The following is a 26,337-nucleotide window of genomic DNA, read 5'->3' as shown; positions in this document are numbered from 1 at the left end:
TCATCTACTCTCAGAGTTCAGACTCCATTTCCCTCAGCCTCCAGAATGTACCCAATTATCTGGACTAGGTAGGATGAAGGAGGTGATAAAGAGATGGGCCGCCACTTCTTTTTAAAAATGCCTTCATGCCTGTATTCCTTCATGCCTTTCTCAGTGCAAGATACCGCACTGCACATAACCTACATTACTGACTGTTGGGTTGTCTTACGGGCCCTCCAAGAACACCTTTCATTACTAAAGTCAACATAACTGAGGTGTGACTAAACTGAAATATGAGGTTGTGTATGCCATTGTATTAACAGCCCAGCACCTAGTCCTTATGTGAATAAAATTATGGTATACAATCTAAAAATTAAACCACTGGTGTAGAAGAATTTTGTTTTGTTTTTTTATTCCTATTTTTTAGAACCAAACAACATAACTGTGAAGATGTAATGATAAATTCATAATACACCATTTCCAAAGTGACAAGATTATATATTTCCCAATATATAAAGGTCTGATGCCCCAAAGTTATGTTTAATGCAATGCACTCAACCCGTCAAATGTTCAGAACCTCTCTGTGAAAACTGATGAGGATAAATAAAAAAGAAAATTAAAAAAATTGAAATTGGAAAATCAACCCAAATAACTGATTAGCTTGAGATAATTTAGATTTAGAAATGATTAATACAGAAATTAGTCAACCACCAAATTCTGTCTGACAATTCATAGACTCTTGAATACCAAAGAGTGGAAGATAAATAAAGAAAAGATCAAGTATCGTTAAATGATAAGTGTAAGAATGATAAGCATAAGCAAAAGTATCAAGTTGATATTAAAAAAACTCATACACCCCTCTATTCATTTAACCACACATGCTTCTGTCATCTTGTTCATCAAGGTGGTGCCTGAGGGTATTTCTGGTTCTTGATGAAGCTCAACGATCAGTCACTGGAGTTACAGATCACCATGTTACTACGTTGAACACCACTTTTGTTTGTATTTTAGTGTATGTTATGTAAGACGACAGTTCATGGTTAATGTGGTGTGGTTTGTTTTATCCTCCACTTTAATGGGCTGAGACGATCCATATCCAGAGCCCCGTACGATGTCATTATGGCTACTCCTTTGTGTTAAAAGATGAACAGCAGGGCATGCAGAAAATCAATGGGGGAGAAATATTGAGCTGCTGGTGATGGCATGGCTGTGTGTGTGTGTGTGTGTGTGTGTGTGTGTGTGTGTATCTATATGTGAGGTGGAGTCTTTAAGACCTTTGCCCTATCATCACACTAAAACAAACACATAGGTGGAAAACGCACATTCTTGGGTTTGCAGTGGGTTATTTAGGTGTTTCTAAAAACAGCACAGAGGTGGCTGGTTGTGTGTGTGTATGTGTGTGTGTGTGTGTGTGGGGGGGGGGGGTATTTGCAGTGTGAGTGCAGGCAGCCCCCCAGGGGATTTAGAGGCAGACTGTGTCGGCTGGCCTTTGGGAGTTCGACCAGCTGTGCAGTTTTGCAAACAAGAGTGTGAGGCTGGCTGCTGAGGTGAGACCTTTATCTCCAAACCGGCCCTCAGAGTGTTGGAGAGGGGGGGGGGGGTTGCTGGAGAGGGGCAATCGCCCATGTCAGGCACAAAGTGTTTAGCCAGGAAACCGGGATTACACTCTGTCTGTTTGACACACGAGGCGCTGCTGGTGTGGAGTGGCCCAGAGTCTGTACACAGCGGCCAAAAGGTCGATCTCACGAGAAAACAAAGAAAAGGCCTGAACCTTATACTGTGGGATGAGGCAGCAGAGACACAAGACTGACTATGGGATCGTACCTCAACAGTCCTCCAAGTCTGTTAATCCAACGTGTGGTTCAGATATTCTCTGCACTTGAGTTAAACAAGAAGACTGATATCACACAGACAGTAAATATGGACCTACAGTCAGCAGCCAGCAGGGCCGTTGTATAGGGGAGAAAGGTGATGATAACTCTAGGGGCCCAGCGCCCAGTAGGGCCCACAAAAACCACAGTAGTCTAATCTTTGTATGACTGATTTATTCTGCAAAAGACCCCAACTAATACTCATAGTAATGCGCATTAGCATCAAAACAAAGTAGGCTAAATAAAAAATGATAATACATATGTAGTCTAAGAAAAAAAGTGGAACTTTAGTATTCTTTCAGGGGCCCCAGAATTCCTAGCAACGGCCCTGCAGCCAGTTATTTTAGCTTAGCGTTAAACCTAGAAGCAGCAAGCTTACGTTTATATGAAGGAAACAAAGTCCACCCAGCCTTTACTGCATGCCATCTATCTCGTATCTCTCCAAACATCAAATGTCAGAGTTGTGTTTCTGCAGGGGATGTTTAAGGGCTCAGAATATTTATGCAGTTTGTAGCTTGAGGCTTTGAGCCAGAACACATCTGCAGATTTGTCAACAAATGCTAATCTTACGGATCAATACATGGGGTGATTGTTTATAGTGCTGTCTGTTAGCCCTGCTTTGTTCAAGAGACAATGTACATGTCAAAACTGCTTGTTGGTTCATCGAGCATCCCCCCCCCCCACACACACACACGCTTCTGAATTAGATTTAGTGGCAGGCTGTGGATGTTTTTCAGGACTGACCGTTTGAAGATGTGTGGCGTTATCCCAGCAACAATCACTCCCTCTCCTTGTCCCAAGGGTTTCTTTTTCAGTAGGTAGGCTATAGACATTCTTACATGTGGCTGTTGAACACGTTGAATGAACTAGTTCTTTCAGGAATGACCCGACCTTTTACCAAGTCCAAGAAATAATGACTATCACACAAGAAGCTAAGCAGCGCTACAACAATAATGCGACCCTTCGGAAATTAATTTTCCCAAAGATGCAATGCCGCCATAGCAACAGTGTGTCAAGCCCATCAAACCTCAGGCCTGAATAGAGTTGTCATGTGAAAGGGAAGGCAGGCGGTGATGGAAGAGGACCAAGTATCTCAGCACAGCGGTGCCCTGTTTTCCTCTCTCAGACTTTCATGTGCCTGCTAACAGGTGGTCCTTTGAGGAAACACAGGACGGGGATGATAATGGAGCACTCTGGGTGGGATTCCGGGTTTTAAGCACAGTCTCTTGTGTGCGATAAACAACCTCCATGAACAACACAGCCTCCCACCAGAGCCTGTTATACATGGCTGTGTGCAGTAGGTAGAGCACAGCAGGGCAAGCATCTGCTACTGAGGCGATGAGAGGCCAAACGAATTTCATCCCCAAATAAAATAATCCACCACTTGAGCTGCAACATTTAAACAGTGACTGATGGTTGACGGAAAAACTGCAGCAAAGCATTTGGTCTTTAATTTATTGGTTAAAGGGACAACGAGGAGTTTTGGAAAAGCGAAGTGTTTTCTCACTACATTTATGAGCCTCCGCGCACCGTGAAATTCTTTGACCGGCGCAAGACAGACTCATGTTTTCATTCATCAAGAATTAAAGTCAGAGGTCCGAAGACGATCACATACCGTCGTAGTTCCGACCATAATTCGGCGGCGTTATTCTCATGACTCGCCACGAAACCGAAAGTAAAGAAACGCTGGTCGGCTCCACCAGCATTTCCACCACCACTAATAATAACAAAATAACCATAGAGACAAAAGGATCTTTTATCGAAAATGGGCCCATTAACAAGTGTGGGTAGCGTAGATTCATCCACATTAACGTGAGACTTTTTTATGACCAAATAGAAACTCCTCATTGTCCTTTTAAAGGGCTGAAAACACGTTAGAGGCCCCGAAAACCTGTTTTCTCATTTAGCTTCTTAGCTTTAGCTTCTTAGTGTTTTGGTTATTGATCCATGTGCTGTTTTTATTTGAACTCTTGTCACGTATATCAGGAGAATCTGGATTTAGAAACATTTAAATTAAGATGTGAAGCCTAGTAATGGTTTGTTGCCTTATTAGTCAATCAAACCACACCCACACAGTCCTGAAGACTTTTGAGCGTTGGACTTTTAATATAACAAGATGTTTTTGTCATGAGCTTCAATTATTGTTTTTTCAGTCATGATTATTAATGGCCATAGGAAACCACTCAAGAATTGTAATGAAGTTTTAAACAACATAAATAACAGGCTTTTAATTAGATATGTCGAAGCAAAGCTATTTGCCTCCAAAAATCAATGCAGGGCTTTGCCAGAGAAGGGTTTTTATTATTAGTATTGCAAAGACTGACTGGATGCAGCCTGAGGAATAACAGGAGGTGATGAACCCTTTCAATTCAGCCAATTTTTCACCGCCTTAAAATATACAAGTACAAACTTGTGTTGATGAGTCCAACACTGCTGCTGCTGTCACAAAATATGGGACTGGCATCTGTTCAGAAAATCGACATGGGGGAAATCGCTTCAGCTTTAAAAATTTCAACAACAAAAAACAGTGTTCACTTTTGAAAACGCCTTTGACAACGTTATAGTAGCACTAATTATACTACGGTACTTAAATCCAAAAAATAAAGTCACGTATAAATAAATAAAAAAGTCTTAATAATGCAGTTTAGCAAAAATAAAGCAACAAAACATGAAATTAAATTTGATTTTGTCACATTTGGTCTGTTTGTGCTCATCAAAGACTTTCTGAGGTTCACTGCTGTTGAGCTGTGTCTAACACCTGAATGTCCTCTATGAAGAGAAGACGATGCTCAGGATATCAGGGGAAATTTATAGCTCACAAGAAATAACTGAGTAAAAATCAACAAATAAGGTTTTTTAAAAAGGACACAACTCTTGGGCGACTCTATATTTCACCGTGACCTGAGGTCTTGAGGCTGTAATGTTGAGTTTATGGACATCTAAGCTCAGCAATACAAGGAAGGAGATGAGGTACTGTAATATAAAATATAATAAAATTGATTCTACATTTTGAGGAAGCCAGAGCAGAGACACCAATATTGGGTTATTATGGTTAACGTTTTGTAGGAAACACAATGCGTGTGTGTGTGTGTGTGTGTGTGTGTGAGAGAGAGTGAGAGAGAGAGAGAGAGAGAGAGAGAGAGAGAGAGAGAGAGAGAGAGAGAGAGAGAGAGAGAGAGAGAGAGGCTTGGAAACATGGAAGAGGCAGCCACCAGAGAAGAGTAAGATACGTATGAAGCGATAGGTAATCTTGCAAGAAATTGCAAAGGGGGCACTATTGGGGGCTGGATGATAAAGCTCTGATGAGATCAGAGACTTCTCTCCAGTCTGTGATCAATCGGTGAGTCCCTTAAGCATGGCGGCCATAATAATCTACTTAACAGAGAGAGAGTGGACCCAGACCTGAGGCCGCGGTGAGCAAGGTAAGCAGGAAAGGCAACGAGGCAGAGCAGGAGGCAACCCCGGTACTAAACTGCTGCATGTGCGCATCTTTTAGCTTCACCTGCTGTGACACCAAATCTCCAGGAGCCATCTGCTCCTGTTGTTTTATCTCTCATAGCAACCAGCAGGGCCATAAGGATCCAGCAAACAAAGGCTCCAGAAACAGGCGGCTGAAGCAGAGCTGTCATGACAGGCAGAGGCTGTCTTCTTTCTCCTGGCCACATACAGAGACTCAAAGGTTTAAATCAGAAAAACAAATCTACTGTCGATTAGTACACATCATATGCGCCGGGACAGAAGGTCGACAGATACCTATTAATCAGGCGTTTTCAACATACGCTGAATTTCAAAATTTATTACAGGCTGTCAAAAAGAGACCTACGGGTCAGTGTGGGAGTGTGTGGCTGCACAGGGACAAGCTAAATCTCTCCTTTCAGCTTTCATGGATCACTGAGCATCATCAAGTATCTGCTTTAAACAGGCACGATGGATAATAATACTAATGAGAAGAAGGGGAAGAAGAAGAAATAAAAAGATGATCAAATATATCTGTCGCACAGAAAAACAAATGCATCATCTGTTGTGTCACAAAAACAGTTCAGCTTCACTCCTGTCTGTCACCAAGTACAACCGCTGAATATCTGATGCATAAACACTTTGTTTTATATTTCTCATCTCGTTTATGCCGCCAAATTATCATCAATATCAGCTCATAACAGGCGCCCAAATTACAGCTCTAGTTAATGCCTCAGCGTAATAAACACCTCTGCCAAAGCAGCAGTTAACACCATAAAACTTCATTTCCTTAAGGGCCAATATGAGTGACTTCGGCAACATAAAAGTGCTTTGTCTCCCAGAATCCTCCTCGGCAAACAATATTGGTGAGATTCACACGTCGACTGACTGGGGAGGAGGCTTTTTGCAGCTTTTAGGTGTGTATTGGACGGTAAAGGCGGGCGACACAGGGTGATAAAAAACAAGAGCCATAAGGAAGGTCCATCTGTCAGAGAGTGAGCCAAAGCAGAGAGCAACTGGGACGCCGAGTGATTCGCTGCTAATTTGGTTGCAGGTACAACAGATGTGGGGCGAGACCGGAACATTGTCACTGATGCATGGTAACATCATCCTGCAACGAGAGCCTTATCTCACCAAGGCCCGACACACATGCACAAACACACACACACACACATTTCCTCTCCATTGCAATCAGTGCACACAAATACACACTCACAGCGGGGAAACCTCCTCCAGACACCTACATAGAGGCATGTTCCAAAAATGCTGTGAGACACATAAAGCACCAGAAGCACAGCAAGAGGCGTCCCACAGAGAGGAGAGAGAATGAGAGAGACAAAGGGGGAGAAGGAGGAGAAGAGGGATGGGAGGGGGGCTGAGAGGAAAGCAGAAAATAAGATGTAACATTGAGAAAGAGAGAGAGAAAGGAGGAGAGGGTAGAAAGAATGAAAGAAAGAAGTGAGATGGAAACAGAGAGGGAGGGAGAGTGGAATCAAAGCGGGAGAGAGAGGGAGACAGAGGGAGGATTTATCCTGTCTTAATTAGAACAAAGTGTCGGTGGCATCTTTCATTTTGGTGGCAGATAAGGACACCAGCTGAATCCCACACACACAACACAACAACAAAGCTTTGGCTTCTGAAACCAACAACAAAACTTGTTCTTTGCTAACCCGTGAAATCTGGACACCTCGGTCCCTATCTGGACGTTCCACATGGGAACGGTTTGACCGCTCAGCGGGGGGGAGACGCTCCTGTTTAGAGGTGATCAAGTGAAGCATGCAAACGCATTATATGAACCCCCAAAGTTTCTCTCCAACACCTCCTCCTCCTCCTCCTCCTCCTCCTCGTCTTCCTTTGCTGGAAGCGGGCGGCATTGACTGGCTGCCAGTGTAGAGAGAGACTTGATCAAACAGATGCGGCCACGCTTGGCAGTGGCGTTCAAGGCGAGTTTCACACCACGGTGGAGGAGCCTGGATGGATGTTTAGGGATGTACATAGCCTTCTGGCTGGAGATCAACGCCGGGACAAAAGAAATGAGGAGATTTGCTCGTGTAAAGACCGAGAGCACAAATTGGAAACAAACAAAGTGTGATTCTTTACAAGGGTGTTTGGATCCATGTTTGACACCTGCAGATTAGATCCAGAGTGTTGCTGCGCAGATGAATGATGAACACTTGGACGCTAATGTATATGAATCTCCATGTCAGCATCAAATGGTGTCGGCGTGTCCTTAGGTTATCTTCTCATTTCCACATAATTCAGTGATGAGTGGATCTGAGCTGTTGTTTTGGCCCGAGGTCGACTCACTGTGGGATCCCACCACACTCCCTCTGATGGGCTCTGATGCTTCCCTGCTGATTGACTCGCAATTAATTAACAGCATCTCATTAATGTGAGTCCTCAAATATTGCTGCTTTGCAGTGTGTTCCACTTTTAATTGAACGGTGTCACACTGAGACTCCCAACTTTAATCTCTCTCTTCCTCACCTCACCCTGCCTACCTTTACCCCCACCACTCATCTCTCTCTCTCTCTCTCTCTCTCACACACAAACACACACACACACACACACACACACACACACACACACACACACACACACACACACACACACACACACACACACACACACACACACAGTCTTTGGTGTGCAGTGAGCAACAATGAGCTGTCAAGAAGAGATAATGGCACCACTCACTTCTGATTCTCCTCACTTATTCATACAGTAAATTCCCCTGTTGATGTTAATCTGATTTTTAAAGCATGACAGAAGGAAACACCGCGCGCACAAAAGTTGAGGTGATCATCGGATTAAATCTGTTTTTCCGGTGTCAAACCAAATCTAATTTAGCTGTTTGTGAGGGTGTATGTGTGCGATACTCTCTCGGCCGCGGCTTTTTTTTTTTTTTTTTTTTTTTCAGTGAAACCTTTTGCATATATTAAGTTATTAACTTTTGCGACATGCGTTTTAACCCAGAACTGCAACAAACCTGGTGTTGATGAGGACTTTGGTCCGAACTGGGAACTATCCTATAGATAATCTGTCATTTGAATGACATTAAATCAGGAAAAATGAATAAAAATAAAGGCATGAATCACAATAAAAGTCGCCGCAAACTCATCTGAGCGTCACAGAAACAGCATGAAAACCAACAAACACGGTGCTGAAGGAACGACAGTGGTGTTTTTTTTTTCATTATTAACTAGAATGAAAGCGTCAGGAAGGTGAAAGCCGACCAACCCCCCCTCCAGCCAGCCCTTACCCTGGGAGGACATGCAGCTCCTGTGTAAAGATCATTCCTTACCTTGTGATTGTTTGTTGTTGTAGTTGTTTTTTCCTCTTATGTGTAAGGTTGGAGTGGCAGCTCGGTCATATGGCTGCAGGCTGAAACACAGCGACACACAGCAGCAGCAGCAGCAGCAGCTCTGTAGTCCGCTCTCCGTGCACCCCGGGATGTGCCGAGCATCCGGACTGTCTCCTGCTTCTTATGGGGAGGAGAGTCACTCACTGGCTCCGAGTGCGCGCTCCCGAGTGCGCGGCCGCGTCAGGACTGGCTTCACGGGGCTTGTCCGAGCAGGTGAGGCGAGGACAGGGTGGAGGAGGTGTAGCTATTGGTCGGGCTGTTTATTCAGAAGTGACCTTTAACAGGATTTTTTTCCCGAGTCCCCACTCCACAGCCACATTACATAGATGCCCAATATAAAAATGACAATCTTTTTCATTCAAAATTAAATTGCACCAAAAATATACATGACTCTGTTGTGGTGCTGTTTCCCTTGAGGCTGATCTTCAGTGATGATCTTGTGGAAGAATGATTAATACTAATGGTTTTGGGATGAAGGTTTCAAAAATCACACAATGCAGGGTCCAGTTCACTTTTGATTTTCAGTTCATATGGAGAAATAAGTTTTCATTTTTAAATTTAATTGGGGGAAAAATTGCAACTTGCCTTGTCCTGAATATTTGGAGTAAACAGCCCAGGAAAGCTGCAGTAACACCTTCAGTAACAATCTGTTTTTATTCAGTGGATATCCTCTGCAGTGAAACACTGGAGCTGCATTTTTCATGGCCTGTACTTTCACCAACTCAGTTGACTCCAGAAGGAATAATTCTAAAATCTACTGTGTGGGCCTGTTGTGGCTGACAGATTTAACACTGTGTATTTGCAGAGAGATTCTGTGCAAATCACTTAGGGGAGTTGACATTTAGAATTTGAGTCTGTAATTTTCATTTGTGCATCTGCTCAAAAAAAAATGTTTCTCACTGAAACCAATAGACAAATGTTTGTTATTGAGGCCGATGAACAAGCTTTATATTAATTTGGTTTGAATGCAAACAACGCCGACAAGCCACTTAGTGAAGTGTGAGTGTGGCACAGGGGGACCCGAGTCTGCTGAAGGAAGATAACAGACTCAAATTCAGAATGCCTTTAGAAATTTCCACTGAATGCTCAGACATCTTATTTTGTGACGAGTTCAATGATGCATGTTGTTGCATACACAACATACATGCACCCTGTGGGTTTATTTGTGTTGGTTACATACATTGCAGCATGTTGATTTATTTATCCATGTATCTATCATCTGTTTACTGGGCACAGGGTTTCTAAGCAGCCTTGTTTGCACATTGATCCCACAGTCACTATTCTTGGGATTTAAAAAACACATTAAAACGCTTTGATTTTTTTTTTCTCAGCTTCCGTTTCAAGTTGAGATTTCCAGATATTGCTTCATGCTTACAGCCTACGTCAGGCACATTTGAGAAGGATATCAACAGCTCTGCAAAGTACAAGATGGCATTTGAATGGGACCCCCGTGGCTCCTGTGTGACAGCAGACAGACATTTTTTGTATTAATTTTTTTTATTTTGGTATTCCTACAGGTCTACACTCTGCAGAACATTCACTGCAGGTGTCCTTGTTTGAAACGCAGATGGATGAAGTTTGCTCCAGCAGATTTCATAAAACTTTTTACAGATGTAAAGCTTATGTGCAATAATGCATAATTAGAAATCACTAGCTACGACAGGTTGATGGCACAAGACTCGCTCCCCATAGTCCCAGAGTGCATGCAAACTGTGGCAAACAATCCAATGACTCTAAATAATTCATGAATCAGTGATCGAAATATGCAGCTTCTGTCAGTGCAAGTGATGTGATGTGACTGCAAACTTGACCAGACTTGAAAACTTGGTGGAAAAATTGAGACCAAAACGTCACGGATGGTTTTGTCTTGTAGCACTATCCAAGTCAGTTCACCAACCTGCTGTGAGAAATTAGGGTAAATTCACTGTATTTACATGCATCTCAAAAAATAGTTGTGAAAATGTCTCAGGTCACCTGATTGAACAAATTGATGTTATTGTTGCTCAGAAACCACAAAAGGTTCAGCTACAGTGTGTTGAACTAAAAGCCGGGGGAAACCGCCTTTAAACATTGTTGTTTACTGTAACTAAAGTAATTGGTGTTATGCAAACGGTTATAGTCAATGCTGTACTGTTTTCTCAGGCTCTCTGGTTTCAGTGTGTTATGGGTTTTGTCTGTAATTAGAAAGTTACACAGTGACAGAGCATGCAACAAGCAGTCTGTCCCACTGAAGCTGCAGAAACACATCTATGAAAACTGGCACTTTATCAGTTCATTCATGGAGACTGCTTTTACAAATAAAATATGGAAATATCATTAAGTATTCATAATAAAAGTAATTTATCGTGTATTTTATCAATGTGTCAGTCAATGTCAAAACAGAACTAAAAGTCTAGCGCCATGCTAACAGCTCTGGGAAGCTGCACCAAGGCTCCATCAGCTTTGAGTGAAATGCTAATATCAGCAGGCCAACAGACAGCTTCTTGGCTGGTATAATGTTCACAATATGACCTGAGGTTTGACCTGATCACACACAAATTTCATTTAAATACAGTCTAATTAATTTGTGAAGACATTTGCATCAAAACTGCAGCGTAGCTCAGACATCAGAAAATGAGAGCCCATGGCCAGGCTTTCTTTGAAGGCTTTCTGTGGTATTTATTTTGTTTCTACCTGAGTGATGATCTGCTGTAGCTGTGGACTCCTTTGGACGGTCTCTCTTCATCAGCATCCAAAACACTCAAGTTAAGATTCAGCTTTTGAAACCAACACCTGTCTGTGTCCTGCTCTTATTTTGAAGGGATGAAGAGACTTTTACACACCTGAGCTCATGAGCGCCCTGTTTCATTATCCATTTATGAGTGCACTGATCCTGGAACAAGAGTCCACACTGGATATTGTTGAGTATAAGAATAATAATTAAAAAATGAAGTAAAAAATGGAGCTACAACAAAACAGAGCAGACCTTATATGTAGATGTCACTAAATCCTCGAGGGCGTCTCACAGAGCTGGCAAGTGTGTTCTGGCAGCTGGAGTGATGGGCGAGGAGAAGCAGGAGGACCCCCTGCCGGGCCTCTTCATGCATTATCAGCGTGCAGCTCCCCAGCAGACATCAACCACCACATACCAGGGTGTCGAGCTTTTATACCGCCGGGGGCAGGTTCGCTTTTTTAATATAGGGCAACTCTCAACTCCCTCAATTTCTCCACACGGCTGCAAACTCCCGTTAACGCAATCGCAAACTGAAATGAAACACACAAACACACTCGCGAGAATAAAATAACGGTTTTCAACCATTTAATTAAAACTGATTGTCAGGAGAATAATAGACAAAATTGTGCTTGGTGTGCTTAGCTGAAGTGATGCAAATGGATTAAAGATATATATATTTATATATATGTATACACACACACTTGTATATCACATATGTACAAATTAAACATACAATATTGCAATTTGAGTCCGTTTGTCAAGCATTGTGTAACTTTGGGAATTATTTTCAGACCAAGTTTCAATCTGATCCTGCCTTGGTTTCATATATTTACGATGAAGTCACAATTACAGTCAGCCACTTAACAATCACACAGTGTTTAATGTTTGTTACATCAAGGTGCTGCAGTATTATTGCCTTCAAACCGTTGCATTTTAATTTAAATCATGGGATGGATCACAGCGTGGACATGTTAATTACAGTGAATCCAGAAACCGACGCAGCTGAGTGACAGTAACATCCACGTGATGCTTTGATCAGAAAACCGTTCAAATATTTAACCTGAAGTATGCAGTGTTAATTTTGACACCAAGCACCTTGGGATAGATTTGAGAGAACTGTTTTAAAAACACACAGCGCAGTAGAACACTGCCACCTTGTGGAGGAACGTGACCGTATTTCTTCAGTCTGATAAAAGTGCAGCCTTCTCCCACTGATGAAACAATCTCCCTGATGCCACTTCGACAGCTACACAAGTCACAGTGGCAAATGGTTCATTTCTTAATCTCAATTAATTCACTGGCAGTCGTGGAAAAACAAAACAGGAAACGCATGGGTTCTGGTCTATAGTCTATGGCGTGAGACTGCTGCGAAACAGAAGCGGATTTTTGTGTCAACAGAAATTCAAAGCAGTCTGAGTGAACGATGCTTTTATCACATCAACCTCAAGGCACATTAAATACACTTCCTGTAAAATGTGTTACCGCTGGAAGCTGCAGCTCACTCTCTCAGAGAATCTCATTTGTCCTTATGGGTGCACAGTATCATGCGCTGGCAGCCTGTTAATGACTGATGCTGATTTTTTTTTATTATAAAGTTTTGTTTTTGATTCATTTTCCTACAAGCTGAAGATCTCATCTGTTATAAGAGACAGTTCAAGTTAACTGAACCCAGCCAGAGATGCTCATGACACTCTCTCTGCTCAATGAGATCAATAGGCAGTAATGATGGCAGCAAAACTAAGTGATTGTACAGGATAATAGAAAGCAATGATAATTATCTTAATGACACCCGCACTAAAATCAATAGTGTTTTAAAGTAAAATCTCCCTGTAAATTATCACCTTTAAAAACCTGCCAAAATATTACAATCAGCTTCACAATCAGTCATTCACCCAGTGGCAGTATCCGATCGTCGCCTTACATTCAGAGCTCCAGCTTTTCCCCTCTGCTCGCTCGGCTTCAGTGTTTCCTGTCCTGCTGAAACTCGAGCGCCGTCCCCGCTCATGAGGGCGTCAGCGGCGCAGAGTCCTGGCTGGCTTTCCCTCCAGCCGGCACCTCGTACTTGAAGACCACGCTGAACAGCTTCCCTCCCAGCCGGTCGGCCAGCCACGAGTTCTTGATGACGGCCATCTTGAGGCTCTCGCAGCTGAGCATGGCGTAGTAGTTGGTGTGGATGGCTCGACCCATTCCCTCGATGATCACCAGGTCGGTTTTCCGCTCTCGCACCATCGTCGCCAGCACTTTGTCCAGACGGCTGGAGGAAGACACAGGATTGTATATGATTACAACGGAATTAAATTTCACACTTCTAACTTTGAGACAATGAAAATGCTGTGTTGTAACATCTTTTTGTTTCCTGATTCAGCTATTTATACTCGTCAGAAGCTTCTGGTAAGCTTATATATAAACAGCACATGTGAATATGTGAATTTGGTTGTTTTATTGTTTTGACAAGGACATACGGGCTGCTCTCCAACACCTGTAGGAGGAAAGCTAATAAGCTCAACACACCTACTCAACTGTCAGATTATATATCTGACTGTAACCTTTCAATGATGCTCTTGTAAAAAGATTAACACATTCTTGGTCAAATTCAACACAGCACAGATGGAGATACTGCAGGTTTTAGCTCCCAAGTATTAGTATGAGCAGTGTGAGTACGTTTCCAAACTCTGTTTCAGTAGCATGTTGTTTTAGTCTTCTCCTGCCCAGTGAGAGCTCATGTCTTCCCATTTGATTTGATTTAGTTAAAAAAAACAGTGCAAAGAGGGAACGAAGCCTGGAGGGCTTGTACGAAGTTCCACTCCCATCATCTAAGAATTACATGAAACTCAAGATAAACAATAAGAAGTATTACATAGAAAAATTCAAGATAAACAATAAAATGTACAGTACAACATAGAAAAACTATAAAACATAAACAGCAAAAGAAAGGAAGATGGATGCATAATTAACACCAGGAAAATAACACTGAAGGTTATGACATAAGGTGTTTTTTCAGTAACTTTCTAAAGGTTGTGAAAGATGATGTTGACCTCAGAAACACATCCAAACCATTCCAGAGTACTGGACCTCTAAATGTAATATTAGATTGATGCCCAGATGTTCGACAGAAGGGTAAATGAAGACTGTCACTATGCCTAGTTGAATGAGAATGAAGGTCAGATGAAAAAGTAAAAAAAATGTTGAAAAGTGTCAGGAAGATTTTGTTTACCGTTGATAAACTTATGTACAAACAAACAAACATGAATGGAAGACATTAAAAGGGACAACGAGGAGTTTCTATTTGGTTATAAAAAAGTCTCACATCAATATGGATGAATCTACGTTACCCACACTTGTTAATGGGCCCATTTTAGATAAATATATGGTTTTGTCTCTATGGTTATTTTGTTATTATTAGTGGTGGTGGAAATGCTGGTCGAGCCGACCAGCGTTTCCTTACTTTCGGTTTCGTGGCGAGTCATGAGAATAACGGCGCCGAATCGCCGTTTATGGTTGGAACTACGACGGTATGTGATCGTCTTCCAACCTCTGACCTTAATTATTGATGAATGAAAACTTGAGTCTGTCTTGCGCCGGTCAAAGAATTTCACGGTGCGCGGAGGCTCATAAATGTAGTGTGAAAACGCTTCGCTTTTCCAAAACTCCTTGTTGTCCCTTTACGTTTGTGAATGGGCAATATTGAATATTTCATAAAAAGGGGTGCACATGGTTCTAGTCTACTAGACCGAGAGATCCTTCTTAGAAATCTTTTTTGGATTAACAGTAATTTGTTCAGGTAAACTGGATGAATTGCAGACCAGGATTGATCAGGGGAGAAACCCTTTTCAGTATACCAAGCATTTTCATTGATCTTTTGCTAACTTGATTAATATGATTATTCCAGTTTAGACCTTCATCCAAAATGACACCCAGAAATGTGGTGTGTGGTACTTGAAGGATTTCAACTCCATTGATTAGTATTTTGGCTTCTTCTTTTGCATGAGATTTATTTTTGTTGTAGAAGATCATGAAGTTACATTTATTTACATTGAGACTTAGCTTATTGTTCTGGAACCAGTTTGATAATTCATCATTTACACATGCAATGAGAGTCGTTCAAAATCCGTGCCCCAGTTTTCAATGCAACTTCTTCAGAATCACTCTAGTCTTGAAGCCCAAGTCAAGCTAACATCAGTCTATGGCAGATAAGAGCAGATAGCATACTGCACTCTCTTGAAAATGTCAAATAACTGACCTCAGATCAAGGCAGGGGGAACTGGATCCACTCTGGACCAACGTCAGCCTGTCCTCCCTCAGACCGGCCCTGCGCAACAACAACACATCACAGACATTCTTCTTGTTGGGAGTGTTTCACAAGATCCGACATGGAAAACAACATTTTAGAAGTTACAAGTTGCTGGTTGTCTCTTCATTGCCACCTGTAGGCAAGGCAATGCATACATAGTTCTTTACTTTGTATTGTAGTAAACTCAATACTCACTGAATCACTGGATCCATAGCAGCGATTCTCTCGGTCAATATCTGCAGTTCTCCATTTGTGACGTCATTCAGAGCTGGACCAGAGTTGCTGGCCAAAACAACCTAAATGTAGATGGACAATGGAGCTTCACAGAATCAAACACTTTGATCAAATATGATTTTAAACGACGCTGTAGCTGTTCCTCACCTCTGTTCCTCGAGAGAGAAGCTCTCTGACAAAAGGCATCACGCCTAGAATGATGTCTACTCCACTATTATCTACGAAAAACAAGGCACACTTATGAGGAGGACCCTGTAAGAGAAAACCAGGATGGATTGTTTTCAAGCACTAATCGTCAAGAGCAGACAAGACAGAAACACCATCGTAAGCATGTGAATGTGAAATGTTACTAATGAGCTACACAAGTCTGTTTTCTGCGTTTCCTCTCTGTGCTTCATGAAGATAGTTGTGCCTGGTAATGACAGCATCTGAGCTGTGTGTGTCTGACTAATCCAGGCTCATTTTGTGTTAAATACAGAGTGTGTATGTATAAAATCATGATAAAGTCAAGTGGTTTTAATAAAAGCCTCTACCCTCCACCCATATAAAGGTTTTGCCCGAGTCTGACCTTTAGTCTCTCCAGCCACTGGTCGTAGGAGTCAACCAGCCACGGCCGCTCTGAGGAGGCAAAAGAAAACACAGAATTAATCTCTGTTGATATTAATGAAAAGACAAAGTGTGAGACACCTTGAGACACAGTTTCATTTTCTTCCATGTAACTACAGTGAGTGTGTGTCCATTTCTGAGTGCTGCCAAACCACTGCGGGCAAGAAAAAGAAAAGTCCACACACCAACAAAAGCTCCAGAGCAATAATTTATTATCACCCAAGGGGGGAGTGACGTTTCGGGATCAAAAACCCTTCCTTAGACTAACACAGGTGAAAACAACAAGCTTCTAATGTACTCACGGGTCACATGATCAATCAGGTGACACATCATGTAAGTGCACAGTATTCAAAAACATTACATAATTATAAAACACACAATAAGAAAAGAGAAAAATGTGTGCACAAGCATGCTATGGTAACAGTAACATGACATAATCATCAGGTATATAAAAAACCATCATACAGTCATGTGATAAGTACCAGAGGCATCTTGATTTGTTCATATCAGGTGATAAACAAGAAAAAAAGGAGAAATAGAAAAAGATCCATCCGATGTCACCAAAGTAACAGGAAACAGAGATGCCTCTTGTACTTATCACATGACTGTATGATGGGTTTTTATATACCTGATGATTATGTCATGTTACTGTTACCATAGCATGCTTGTGCACACATTTTTCTCTTTTCTTATTGTGTGTTTTATAATTATGTTATGTGTTTGAATACTGTGCACTTACATGATGCGTCACCTGATTGATCTCGTTGTTTTCACCTGTGTTAGTCTGAGGAAGGGTTTTTGATCCCGAAACGTCACTCCCCCCATGGGTGATAATAAATTATTGCTCTGGAGCTTTTGTTGGTGTGAGGACTTTTCTTTTTCTTATCATTTACCTATTTTGTCCGGCACCCAGCGTTTAGATTTAGGGATGTGCATGCTTTTTCTATTTTTTCAAAACACTGGGTGCAACCTACTTTACTTTATTTGTTTATTTGGATGGGACAGTGCACATTAATGAGCATATAAAAACCATGTAAATGTGCCGGATTATAGCAGCAATATAAAACAGTACTCTCAGCAGTGTGCCTGAATGCCTTGGGTGTAGATGTGTACGGAGCACTGAGGCTGCTGCTCTGCTAAAATGCTACACCTCCTTTGTAGTCAACAGAGATACTCTGATACCTTCCAGCTGTCGTTTTGCCTCCTCAAAGCCGAACTCAGGATCAGATTCCAGGACACTGCACGAGAGACAAGACAAAATATTCCAAAGTACAATGTTAGGATTTAGCCGTCTGCCTCAAAAAAAGCTGTTATTGCACGTGCCCACTATAGCTGGCCATTTGGCAGTCAGTGGCTGTCAAAGTGCAAAGGAATGAAATAAATCTTTGAAAGAGTCACTGAGTGCACTCATATTGATTGTTTGGATCCATGGCAAGCAGCACTTACTTTAATAGATTTATTATTCTGTTCATATTGGGCCCCTGCAGGCAGGCAGGCAGACTCGAGGTATTGTAACTTGACAAAACAAGGTGAAACTTTCAAAGCAGTAAAAAAATCTCCTTGTTTTAGGTTGCCAGAGCCTCTCCCATTACAGTACCAACAATCAACCCTAGAACAGAGCAACCAGTCAAGCAGGCGGCTGACAGCTGGGTGTTAACGCCACTCACTCCGACACGGCCTTGGCTCCCCAGTCAAACACATTCCCAGCCAGGACGCCCCTGACCAGGGCAAACTGTCTCTGCTCCCAGCTCAACTCCTCCACCGACTTCACCGCCTTCTGGTAATACTTGAGAGCGGCGTCATTCTCCCTCTGTTTAATCTGCAACACAACAGAGACATGATACAATTTCACAGCTTCACATGAAATAAAAAAAGACTAGTCAATAATCAGAAATGTTAAACTCAAGAAGAAGAAAAAAAAAGCTATTGTGTTAAAACAACATAAATTTATGTTATCAGCTAACAGGTGAAAAACATGTGCAACACCGTGAGACTGTATGAAATGGTAACAAATTCACAAAAATGGATCAGTGAGGGCCAAACCACCTGTGTAACACACCACAAGAACACAACAAGAAAACAAAATAGGTTGATAGATTTCACTCAGACCTTAGAGTAGGGATCAGGAAAGTTGAACTCGTTTAAACAGTGTTCCCTCGTGTCTAAAAGACTTCTGACAGTGAGGGATCCATAAGCACTAGGTGAGAAGAGAAGCACTCTACATTAGCCAGAGAGAAACACATACACACAACGGGGCTTGGGCAGTAGATGCATAAAACTTGTTGTCGTGGTGTTTTTATCTATATTGTGGTTGATGACATAGTGTCAAAGTGACCTCTTAACAATTTCAACCACCACTCTGATATCAGCACTCTGCTAAGTCATTGGCATAATCAATACAACTGACACACACTTACGATGTCCGCCCCATTCCTAAAAACTGAAACAGTAAACAGAATTAACCTCTTCATTGACAAAGCACAGTTACAGTGGGCAGTTACAGCAGGTATGAAGACATGAAACTAATGCAGACAATGAAGAAAGGAGTTGGAGTTTTAGTCTGCTAAAAGCAACGTCTGGGTGGAACGGAAAGGGCCACGGACGCTGAGGAAGACACAGTTCTTACAATGGTTGGTGCCGGAGGGTCTGAAGCTTGTGTCTGTATTTCTGGCGGAACTTCTCGGCTCGCTCGTTCGCCTCCGGTATATCAGGCTGGCTCGCTACGGCTCTTTTAACCACCTGCTCCGGAAAAAAACAAAAAAACAAAAACACAACAAAACTAATCAGCCATGGTCATGAGCTCACACTGTGTGTAGAGTTCAATCATATCAGTTCATGTTTATGAAAAGTGCTGAACTGCAGACACACAGAGTTTTTGGTTCATCTCAGGGTTTATTTTGTTGACTAACGAATGACGCTGAACTTGTTTTAAAGGTATAATATGTAGGAATTCCCCCCATCTAGCGGTGCGGTTGCATATCAGAACGTATTCTTGATGTTGCATTCAGGTGAAATGGGGCAGACGTCAGACAGACAACAGACGCTGCATGTAACAGGATAAACAAGCTTCTATGTAAACAAGTGGTCCGCCAGCACGAGGCAAAACAATACAGGCCTGACAATATGTTGTCATGGTGATGTCGTATTGTTTACCTGACCCACGTTTTACCGTCTTTCTCTGGTGGAGTAAAATGACATCCGGTTGGTTTGTCGACGGCCGTCTGCCTGACTGCACCTGAATGCAACATCAGTGCCTCCGTCCTTCCTCACACTACACAGTGGTGACAGTTTTAACAGGCCGAGCCGACAGCTCCGCTGAGTTTCTATGGTTACCTACGGTCACGCTGCCACTCAACGTAAAAAATGGCGATGCAACATGGCCGCCTCGGTTCGGTGCGTCGCCCACTTATGTATTTGTAACGACTTGTAACAACTCATTCTAAGGTACCAGAAAGCTTTCATTTGTATGCGGGTGTGATTTGACGTGAAATACGAAGGCAATATTTGATTTTTGCTAATAAAAAGCCAAATAAGTTACATAATAGGGCTTTAAGCTGCCTAATATATCAGCAGGAAATGTGAAATTTTGCTGCGAGCCACAGACAGAATCCATAGAAGGAGGCAGAGATACCAATACTGCTACCCACCTACCGAACTGTTTCACAGATTCATTCATTCATTTTTCCTTCATAAATAGTTTCTGCACTTCTTTTCAAACCTTGCTTTTATACTCTGAAACAAGAGCAGCCGTCCTTACCCCGTCCAGGGCCTCCTCGAAGCAGTAGAGCCAGTACTCGCGAGCCAGAGCGTCCTCTGTGAGGTCCACGGTGTCAGGGATGTAAGAGGACGGGTCCTGCAGCAGAGGCAGATTCACCAGCTGCCTCTCCAGACGGTCCATCTCCAACATGTCAAACTAGACAACACAGAGACAGTGATGATACTTTCTGTCTTTCACAGCCCCCAAAATAGATCGGTGTCTCTTCCATTCTTCCTCTGTTTTTCCTCATTGAGGCAACAAGGAAGTTGAAGATGCAGTAAGGAGGAGACAAGAGGGAAGATCTTAGCAGAACTCAATCCTAAGGACCAGTGGATCCATTCAGTCACTAAGGGCACAACAACAGTCCGTTAGAGGGCGTCAGGTGTTTTTAAAAGGGAAATTCTGCATCTATTGGAGGTTTCTGATGTGGCATTTCACAGAAAACGAGCAAATGTTTCATTTTCAGTCCTGCTTCACACTTTGCCCATTTGCACCCATGAAAACTAGGCAATAAAAGCTGTAATAAAAGCAGGAATTTGTGGGGTGAGTTGGTGGTTAACAGCTCCTGATGTTGTATAAAAACCTTGCATGCTCCAAAAACCACAACAAGAAATGAGAAAGCAAAGTGCAAACTGCTATTGACTCCCTGGGAATCAAAAACAGACCTTCTCCATCTTCTTAGAAATGATCTAATAAGCGATACAGCGAAACAGCAGCAGGATCCTGCATGAAGCTAAACTAAAAACAAAACCTACTGTACTCTCCCGTCTCTAAGTGAGCACGAGTTGAGTGTCTGCAGCTATCGAGGGCGCCGTAAGCGGGACAACATGTCACCAAACCAAACCAGTGCACACAAGTGGAGCAGGCGGAGGTACTTACAGGAAACTGAAGGAGAGGGTTTGGTAGACAGAAGAATGTGTAGAGAGGAAATGAAAACAAAGATCATCAGATTGCAAGGACTGAGGTGATGACTGTCTTTTCATGATGGTTGTGGATTAGGTGAGGACAGAGGTGATAATATTTCCACAGGGGAGATGAAAAATAAAAACCGCAAAATAAAGCTCAAATGTAAAAGTATCAGATATTTGATAGAATGAAGTGAAAGGGGAAAAACCAATGGACAACTGACAAGAGTGAAAATAGGTCATGAGGCTTTTAAAATGGCACACTGTGGTGCACGGCCCAGCTTCAGGTCTTCATATCTGATCGCTCTTCACTTCCTGTGCAGACTCACCGTTCCACTACGAGCACGTTGCATGGGATTCATATCTGGAGAGACGCTCATCAGGCCTGAGCTTCCAGCATAGTTCTCACCCCAACTGTACTGGTTTGGATCTAGAGGAGTGAAAAACAACATTATGACATATTTATGGCAGAACATGTGCAATTAGATACATTTTATTTAGATCTTATTTAGGTTTGTTTTGAAAAAAACATTTGGTGTGCCATTGGCTGGCAATTTTTTGACAATATACCAAATTTCTAATTACATTTAGATTTTACTCCACTTATTATCAAACTAATCAGTCTGCTGTTTTCAAATTAATGTGTGTCATCAGTGTTTGTCCTGTTACTTAAATGTGTTTACATCAGTAGTTTCACAGCTGACGTCTGATGATTTTGTTTATACTTGACATCAGTGAAAACTTCATGGAATAATAATAATATATATACGATATGAGGTTGTGTTTTTCTTACTATCTTCCTCTGCTCCTTTAAGAAACGCTCCAATGGCTCCAAGATAGCCTTCATGTCTTAGGAACAAGGCCTGAACTTCACCCTACAACCACAAAACAAGAGGAGGTCATAACATAGAAATCTGAGTTGCAGGTGAAAGTTCAGCTAAAGACAAACCACGCTCAGAACTCAATTGAGATTGAACTAAGAGGAAGAGAACACAAAACATAGAGAGGAACTCTAACAGAGCAACAATACATGTTGTGTATCACATAAGATTCACTGTCATGGTCATGTGTGGGGGATTTCTAATGTGTTTGTGTGTCAGTAGAGAAATAGAGGCCTTGCCTTTGTGAAGAAGTTGATGCTGTAGGTGATTGTGTGCATGGTGACAGGATGCCCTCGGATGAAGAAGCCTCCAAAATAGACTCTGGACAGGTTGTGGAGCTTTGCATACAGACAGGCCAGCTGCCCGATGTCATTGCTGATCATATGGAGTAAGCTCTTGGCCATGTCTTCTTTAGAAAACTCTGCATTTCAGAAGAGAGTTATATAAACATAACAGCAACATGTCTATATCAAGTGAAAGACTGCTTGAGGACATTTAAAACACTAAGCACTGAATATACACAATTAATATCGGGATAAAACTGTTGCTTTTTTTTATTTTTTTGAACATTGAGACAACAATTAACATGAATGGATATCAACATCAAAAACATCCATCATATTTCCAAGCTTAAACTACATTAAATTCTCAAGAATGGCACGACCATAAGTAGATGAAGAGTAACAGGATTGAAATGAGCCTGAAAACGCTACAGATATCTCTGGAATGGTGCCATCTGTTAATTTCTTTACGGTTACAAACGCGGCGCAGGGAGCAAAGCTGCATTAGATCTGGGTGAAAGGTCATCCACTTATTTCAACACAAGCGTTGCACTAACTGTGAAAAATATGAGCCAATATTAAAATACGACTAAAAAGGACTGTATTTTGCCATAAACTGGTGACAGTATGACTGTTGGCAGTATTTTGAGCATAAGGGTGAACAGCAGAGAAGTGGATTAAACTGCAGAAATGTTTTCAGCGCCAATGGAAATTTTGATAAACTCTAAACTGTGAAACTGGGTCAGCATTGGAATATATTTTACCCACTACAGCCGCTGCCCTTCCAAGCAGGCAAATGAGCGTGTTACTTTTTTTTACAGCCACATCTCTAGTCCATACAGCACTAGTGTTTGATATTCTGCTTTTCTGTGTTTTTGTCATAATGACCAAATTAAATGCTAAATATTAATTCAGATTTATTACAGTGACCTGAACACAGACATACATAACACCACAGTCAGATCACATTAAGTCAGTGTGCCCATGCGTTACCTTTGTCAGCAGTAGCAGACTTTCCGAAACTGCTGGCGATGAGATCTCCAGTCAAGCCCAACGACCCGTAAGATCCTCCGTAGATATCTTTGACAAGCATATCCACACTTGTGTGCTGCCCTTTTGAGGCCAGCTGTAGCAACTCGTCAAATCTCTACAGGAGAGTAAAGAGTCACAAGTTCAAGATGCAGCTTTACTTCAAAGACATAATACAACAGTATTAACAGAGACCAAGCTATTCAAGATACCTTTGTTTTGGTGAGCAAGGCTCCAAGGCCCCAGAATGTCCCTCCACCTATTGAGCTCCCTCCTATTCGCTCAAATTTGTCCTCTGATTCAACCTGTTGAGGAGGAAGTGAATGGGATATTTATGTGCAAACTTGTTTGTGCTAATGTTAGCTATGTAGAAAAAGTCAAACATGCTTTTTACATAGTCTACTGTATAGATAAAGACATGAAGTCATTTTCATAGGGCTGTAACAGAGAGAGAAACATTGGTGAGTCGTGACAGAGAAGCAAGGCACTTGACAGATTTTCCATCAGCTGCTCTTCTGTGGATTAAAGTATGTAAACAGTCAAGTATGCTGCACAGACCTTGTGATGATGGCACTGTTTACACATTGATTTGAACTTTTCTTTTCTGCTGAGTCATCTTTATTCAATGCACTTTCTGAACAAACACATCTGAGATAAGCAGTCAATGCCACTTTGAATTATGAAACTGAGTCTGAAATGTCCTCATTGATAAGAGATGTAGGTCGACTTCGGCTCTCACTTGGTCAACTAAAATCTTCTAGTTGAAAAAAAAATAACTCTTGTTACCTTGACTATGGACACCCCAGAGCCGATGTTTACAAGCAGGTAAGGGAAGATGTCTGGATGAGTTGTCTGAAAGCGGAACTCGGAGTCGGCGTGCTTGGCGTACACAAAAGCTTCATGGGGAATGTTCCTCAGCACAAAGTTACAGCCTTTGATAAGGCAGGTCATCTCATCCTCTTTGTCCACTCTGCCACAATGCAACACATAAACAGTTCATTAGCTTGAATCCCTCTCAGACAAATTTGTAATAAAACCAGAGCAGGAAAATAGCCGTTCTGTATTGTCCACTGGCTCTTAAATTACAATGTGCAATCACCTCTCCTCGAAATTGCCAGACATTTACATTTTTCCAAACAGCATCTGTGTGCAGTCGTGAGTGTTGATAGACACACAGGCAGATTTTAATGCCAAACAAATACTTTCAAAAACTTTCACAGTCCAGCTCCCATTCTCTGGAGCAGCAGGGCCACATTTAACAGGAAAACTACTGTATATTACCTACATATTTTTCTCTCATTGGAGTCAGACATGCAAAAGCAAGTCAAACATCATATGAATGTTTTTTGTTTTCACATGTTTGCTTAGCCAACAAAGGAGCAGCTGAAGTTGTCAAGCTGGCAAATACTACTTTTTTCCCAGCATAGTCTCCCTAAAGTCTCCTAAAGCTCTCTCCAAAACAATCCAATCTGTCCTCTGATTTAAACCACTTCACAGGAACAGAGTAGGAAATTGCTTTGTGAGTGGATCGGCTAGAGGGAGGGCAGTGAACCGTTGTTTATTTCAAGTTAGTCATCCAGAAAATGCCAGAAATGTGCCTCCCTTGCCATTTTGTTTACAAATATACTATACACCAAATAGACAACAGGCTAAGTTAATGCAACACAAATATATATACACCATTCAGTTGGTTTGAATACTCACTTAAGTCCAAGTTTCCTCTCAATGAGTTCCTTGAACTTGTGCGCCCCTCCACCTGTGGCTTTGATAACTTTGGTTTCTGTGTTGACCAGGTGGTCTTTGATGAAGTCCAAGCATGTTTCAATGTAAGCATTTTCAAACTTGATAAAGTGCAGGCGTGCAGTGACCTCCTCCTGCACCGAGATCTCATACAGCTTGTCACTGGCAGCGTCCTGGGGCACAGAGGAGAGAGAGGGGGTGTGTGGATACATTCATTCTGCTGCTTGTGGTGTTTTAACAGAGAGGCAACACAGACTGCTGGGAGATAAATGCCTCCACGATGGATAATTAATAATTACCTCCGTGCTGTGCTCAAATGACCGTACTTTGGCCACTTTATGTTGAACCGTTGAGTAGTAGGCGAGCTTTGTGAGAGAGCCACCTGTTAAATAAATGATAATAGGCGATTAAAAAAACAACAACAACAGTACAACAGAAACATGCACACGTGAAACAGCTGGGTTGACGCCAAAGACCCTGACCTTAACAAACAGTGCACTTACAAACAGTTATGTGGGTGTTTAGGTCAGAGACGACAACACAGCCCACTAACGTTAACTAACACAGAGCTAGCCTAGCAGCTAACGCCAACGCTGCTGCACTAGTTGCCAAAGTTGAGCAGGTTGTTTGAGCAAATTCGCTTTAAGAGACAAAAACAATCCCGGAACACTAAACGAACAGATAGCGGGACTCGCTCTCAAACAAATTCAGGTTGGAGACGACTCCATGCAGCTAACATTAGCTTTGTCTTGTTTACTTGCACTAAAGTCATGTGTTGTCCTCAGTGTCAGGCTGCGGCAGAGCTGCTCCATAAACACACAGATTAGCTGCGTTAGGACAAAGTGACAGCAGAAAGCCGCCAGACGTTAACACCCCCAGGTACCTATGTCTATGGCGAAGCGTTTGGCGTTCTCCAAATTGCGGAATATTTCATCGGGCGGAAGGGTAATGCTTTTATCCATGGTATGGTTACTTGTGCTGCTGTCAACTCGACCACATTCCGCCATGGTCGGCGATGATTTTGACGCTGCGTGCTGCGTGACGTGCGTGCGTGACCGAGACGTCCAATCAGCGTGCACGCACAGTCTGACGAGGGGGGGGGGGGGGGGGGGGGGGGGTGTTGTTATTTTGTTTTGTCTGTTTGTTTTTTTAGGATACATTTGGTTCATTATGTAGGAGGATTTACCCACAGTATCTGAAATACATACTCTCATACTCTCAACAAAACAT

General features: G+C 42.2%; 1 protein-coding gene across 1 annotated transcript; it reads right to left on the bottom strand.

Annotated features, from left to right (window-relative positions):
- Nucleotides 1-11,946: 11,946 nt before the first annotated feature.
- On the bottom strand, nucleotides 11,947-26,123 carry pank4 (pantothenate kinase 4 (inactive)). The gene is made up of 19 exons (XM_083972275.1): nucleotides 25,991-26,123; nucleotides 25,407-25,489; nucleotides 25,072-25,280; nucleotides 24,154-24,337; nucleotides 23,580-23,672; nucleotides 23,332-23,485; nucleotides 22,297-22,478; nucleotides 21,970-22,051; nucleotides 21,506-21,606; nucleotides 20,272-20,427; nucleotides 19,141-19,253; nucleotides 18,624-18,711; nucleotides 18,182-18,333; nucleotides 17,697-17,752; nucleotides 16,477-16,526; nucleotides 16,056-16,160; nucleotides 15,870-15,970; nucleotides 15,624-15,692; nucleotides 11,947-13,637 (listed from the first exon to the last, which is right to left on the bottom strand). The coding sequence occupies exons 1-19, from the start codon at nucleotides 26,112-26,114 to the stop codon at nucleotides 13,385-13,387; spliced, it is 2,355 nt and encodes a 784-aa protein (XP_083828401.1). The 5' UTR covers nucleotides 26,115-26,123; the 3' UTR covers nucleotides 11,947-13,384.
- Between the last annotated feature and the right edge of the window lie 214 nt (nucleotides 26,124-26,337).

The sequence above is a fragment of the Trachurus trachurus genome, assembly GCF_905171665.1.
Source record: "Trachurus trachurus genome assembly, chromosome: 5".
Taxonomy (NCBI): domain Eukaryota; kingdom Metazoa; phylum Chordata; class Actinopteri; order Carangiformes; family Carangidae; genus Trachurus; species Trachurus trachurus.
The sequence above is the reverse complement of the archived record's forward strand: the minus strand, read 5'-3'. Positions and strand labels throughout refer to the sequence as shown.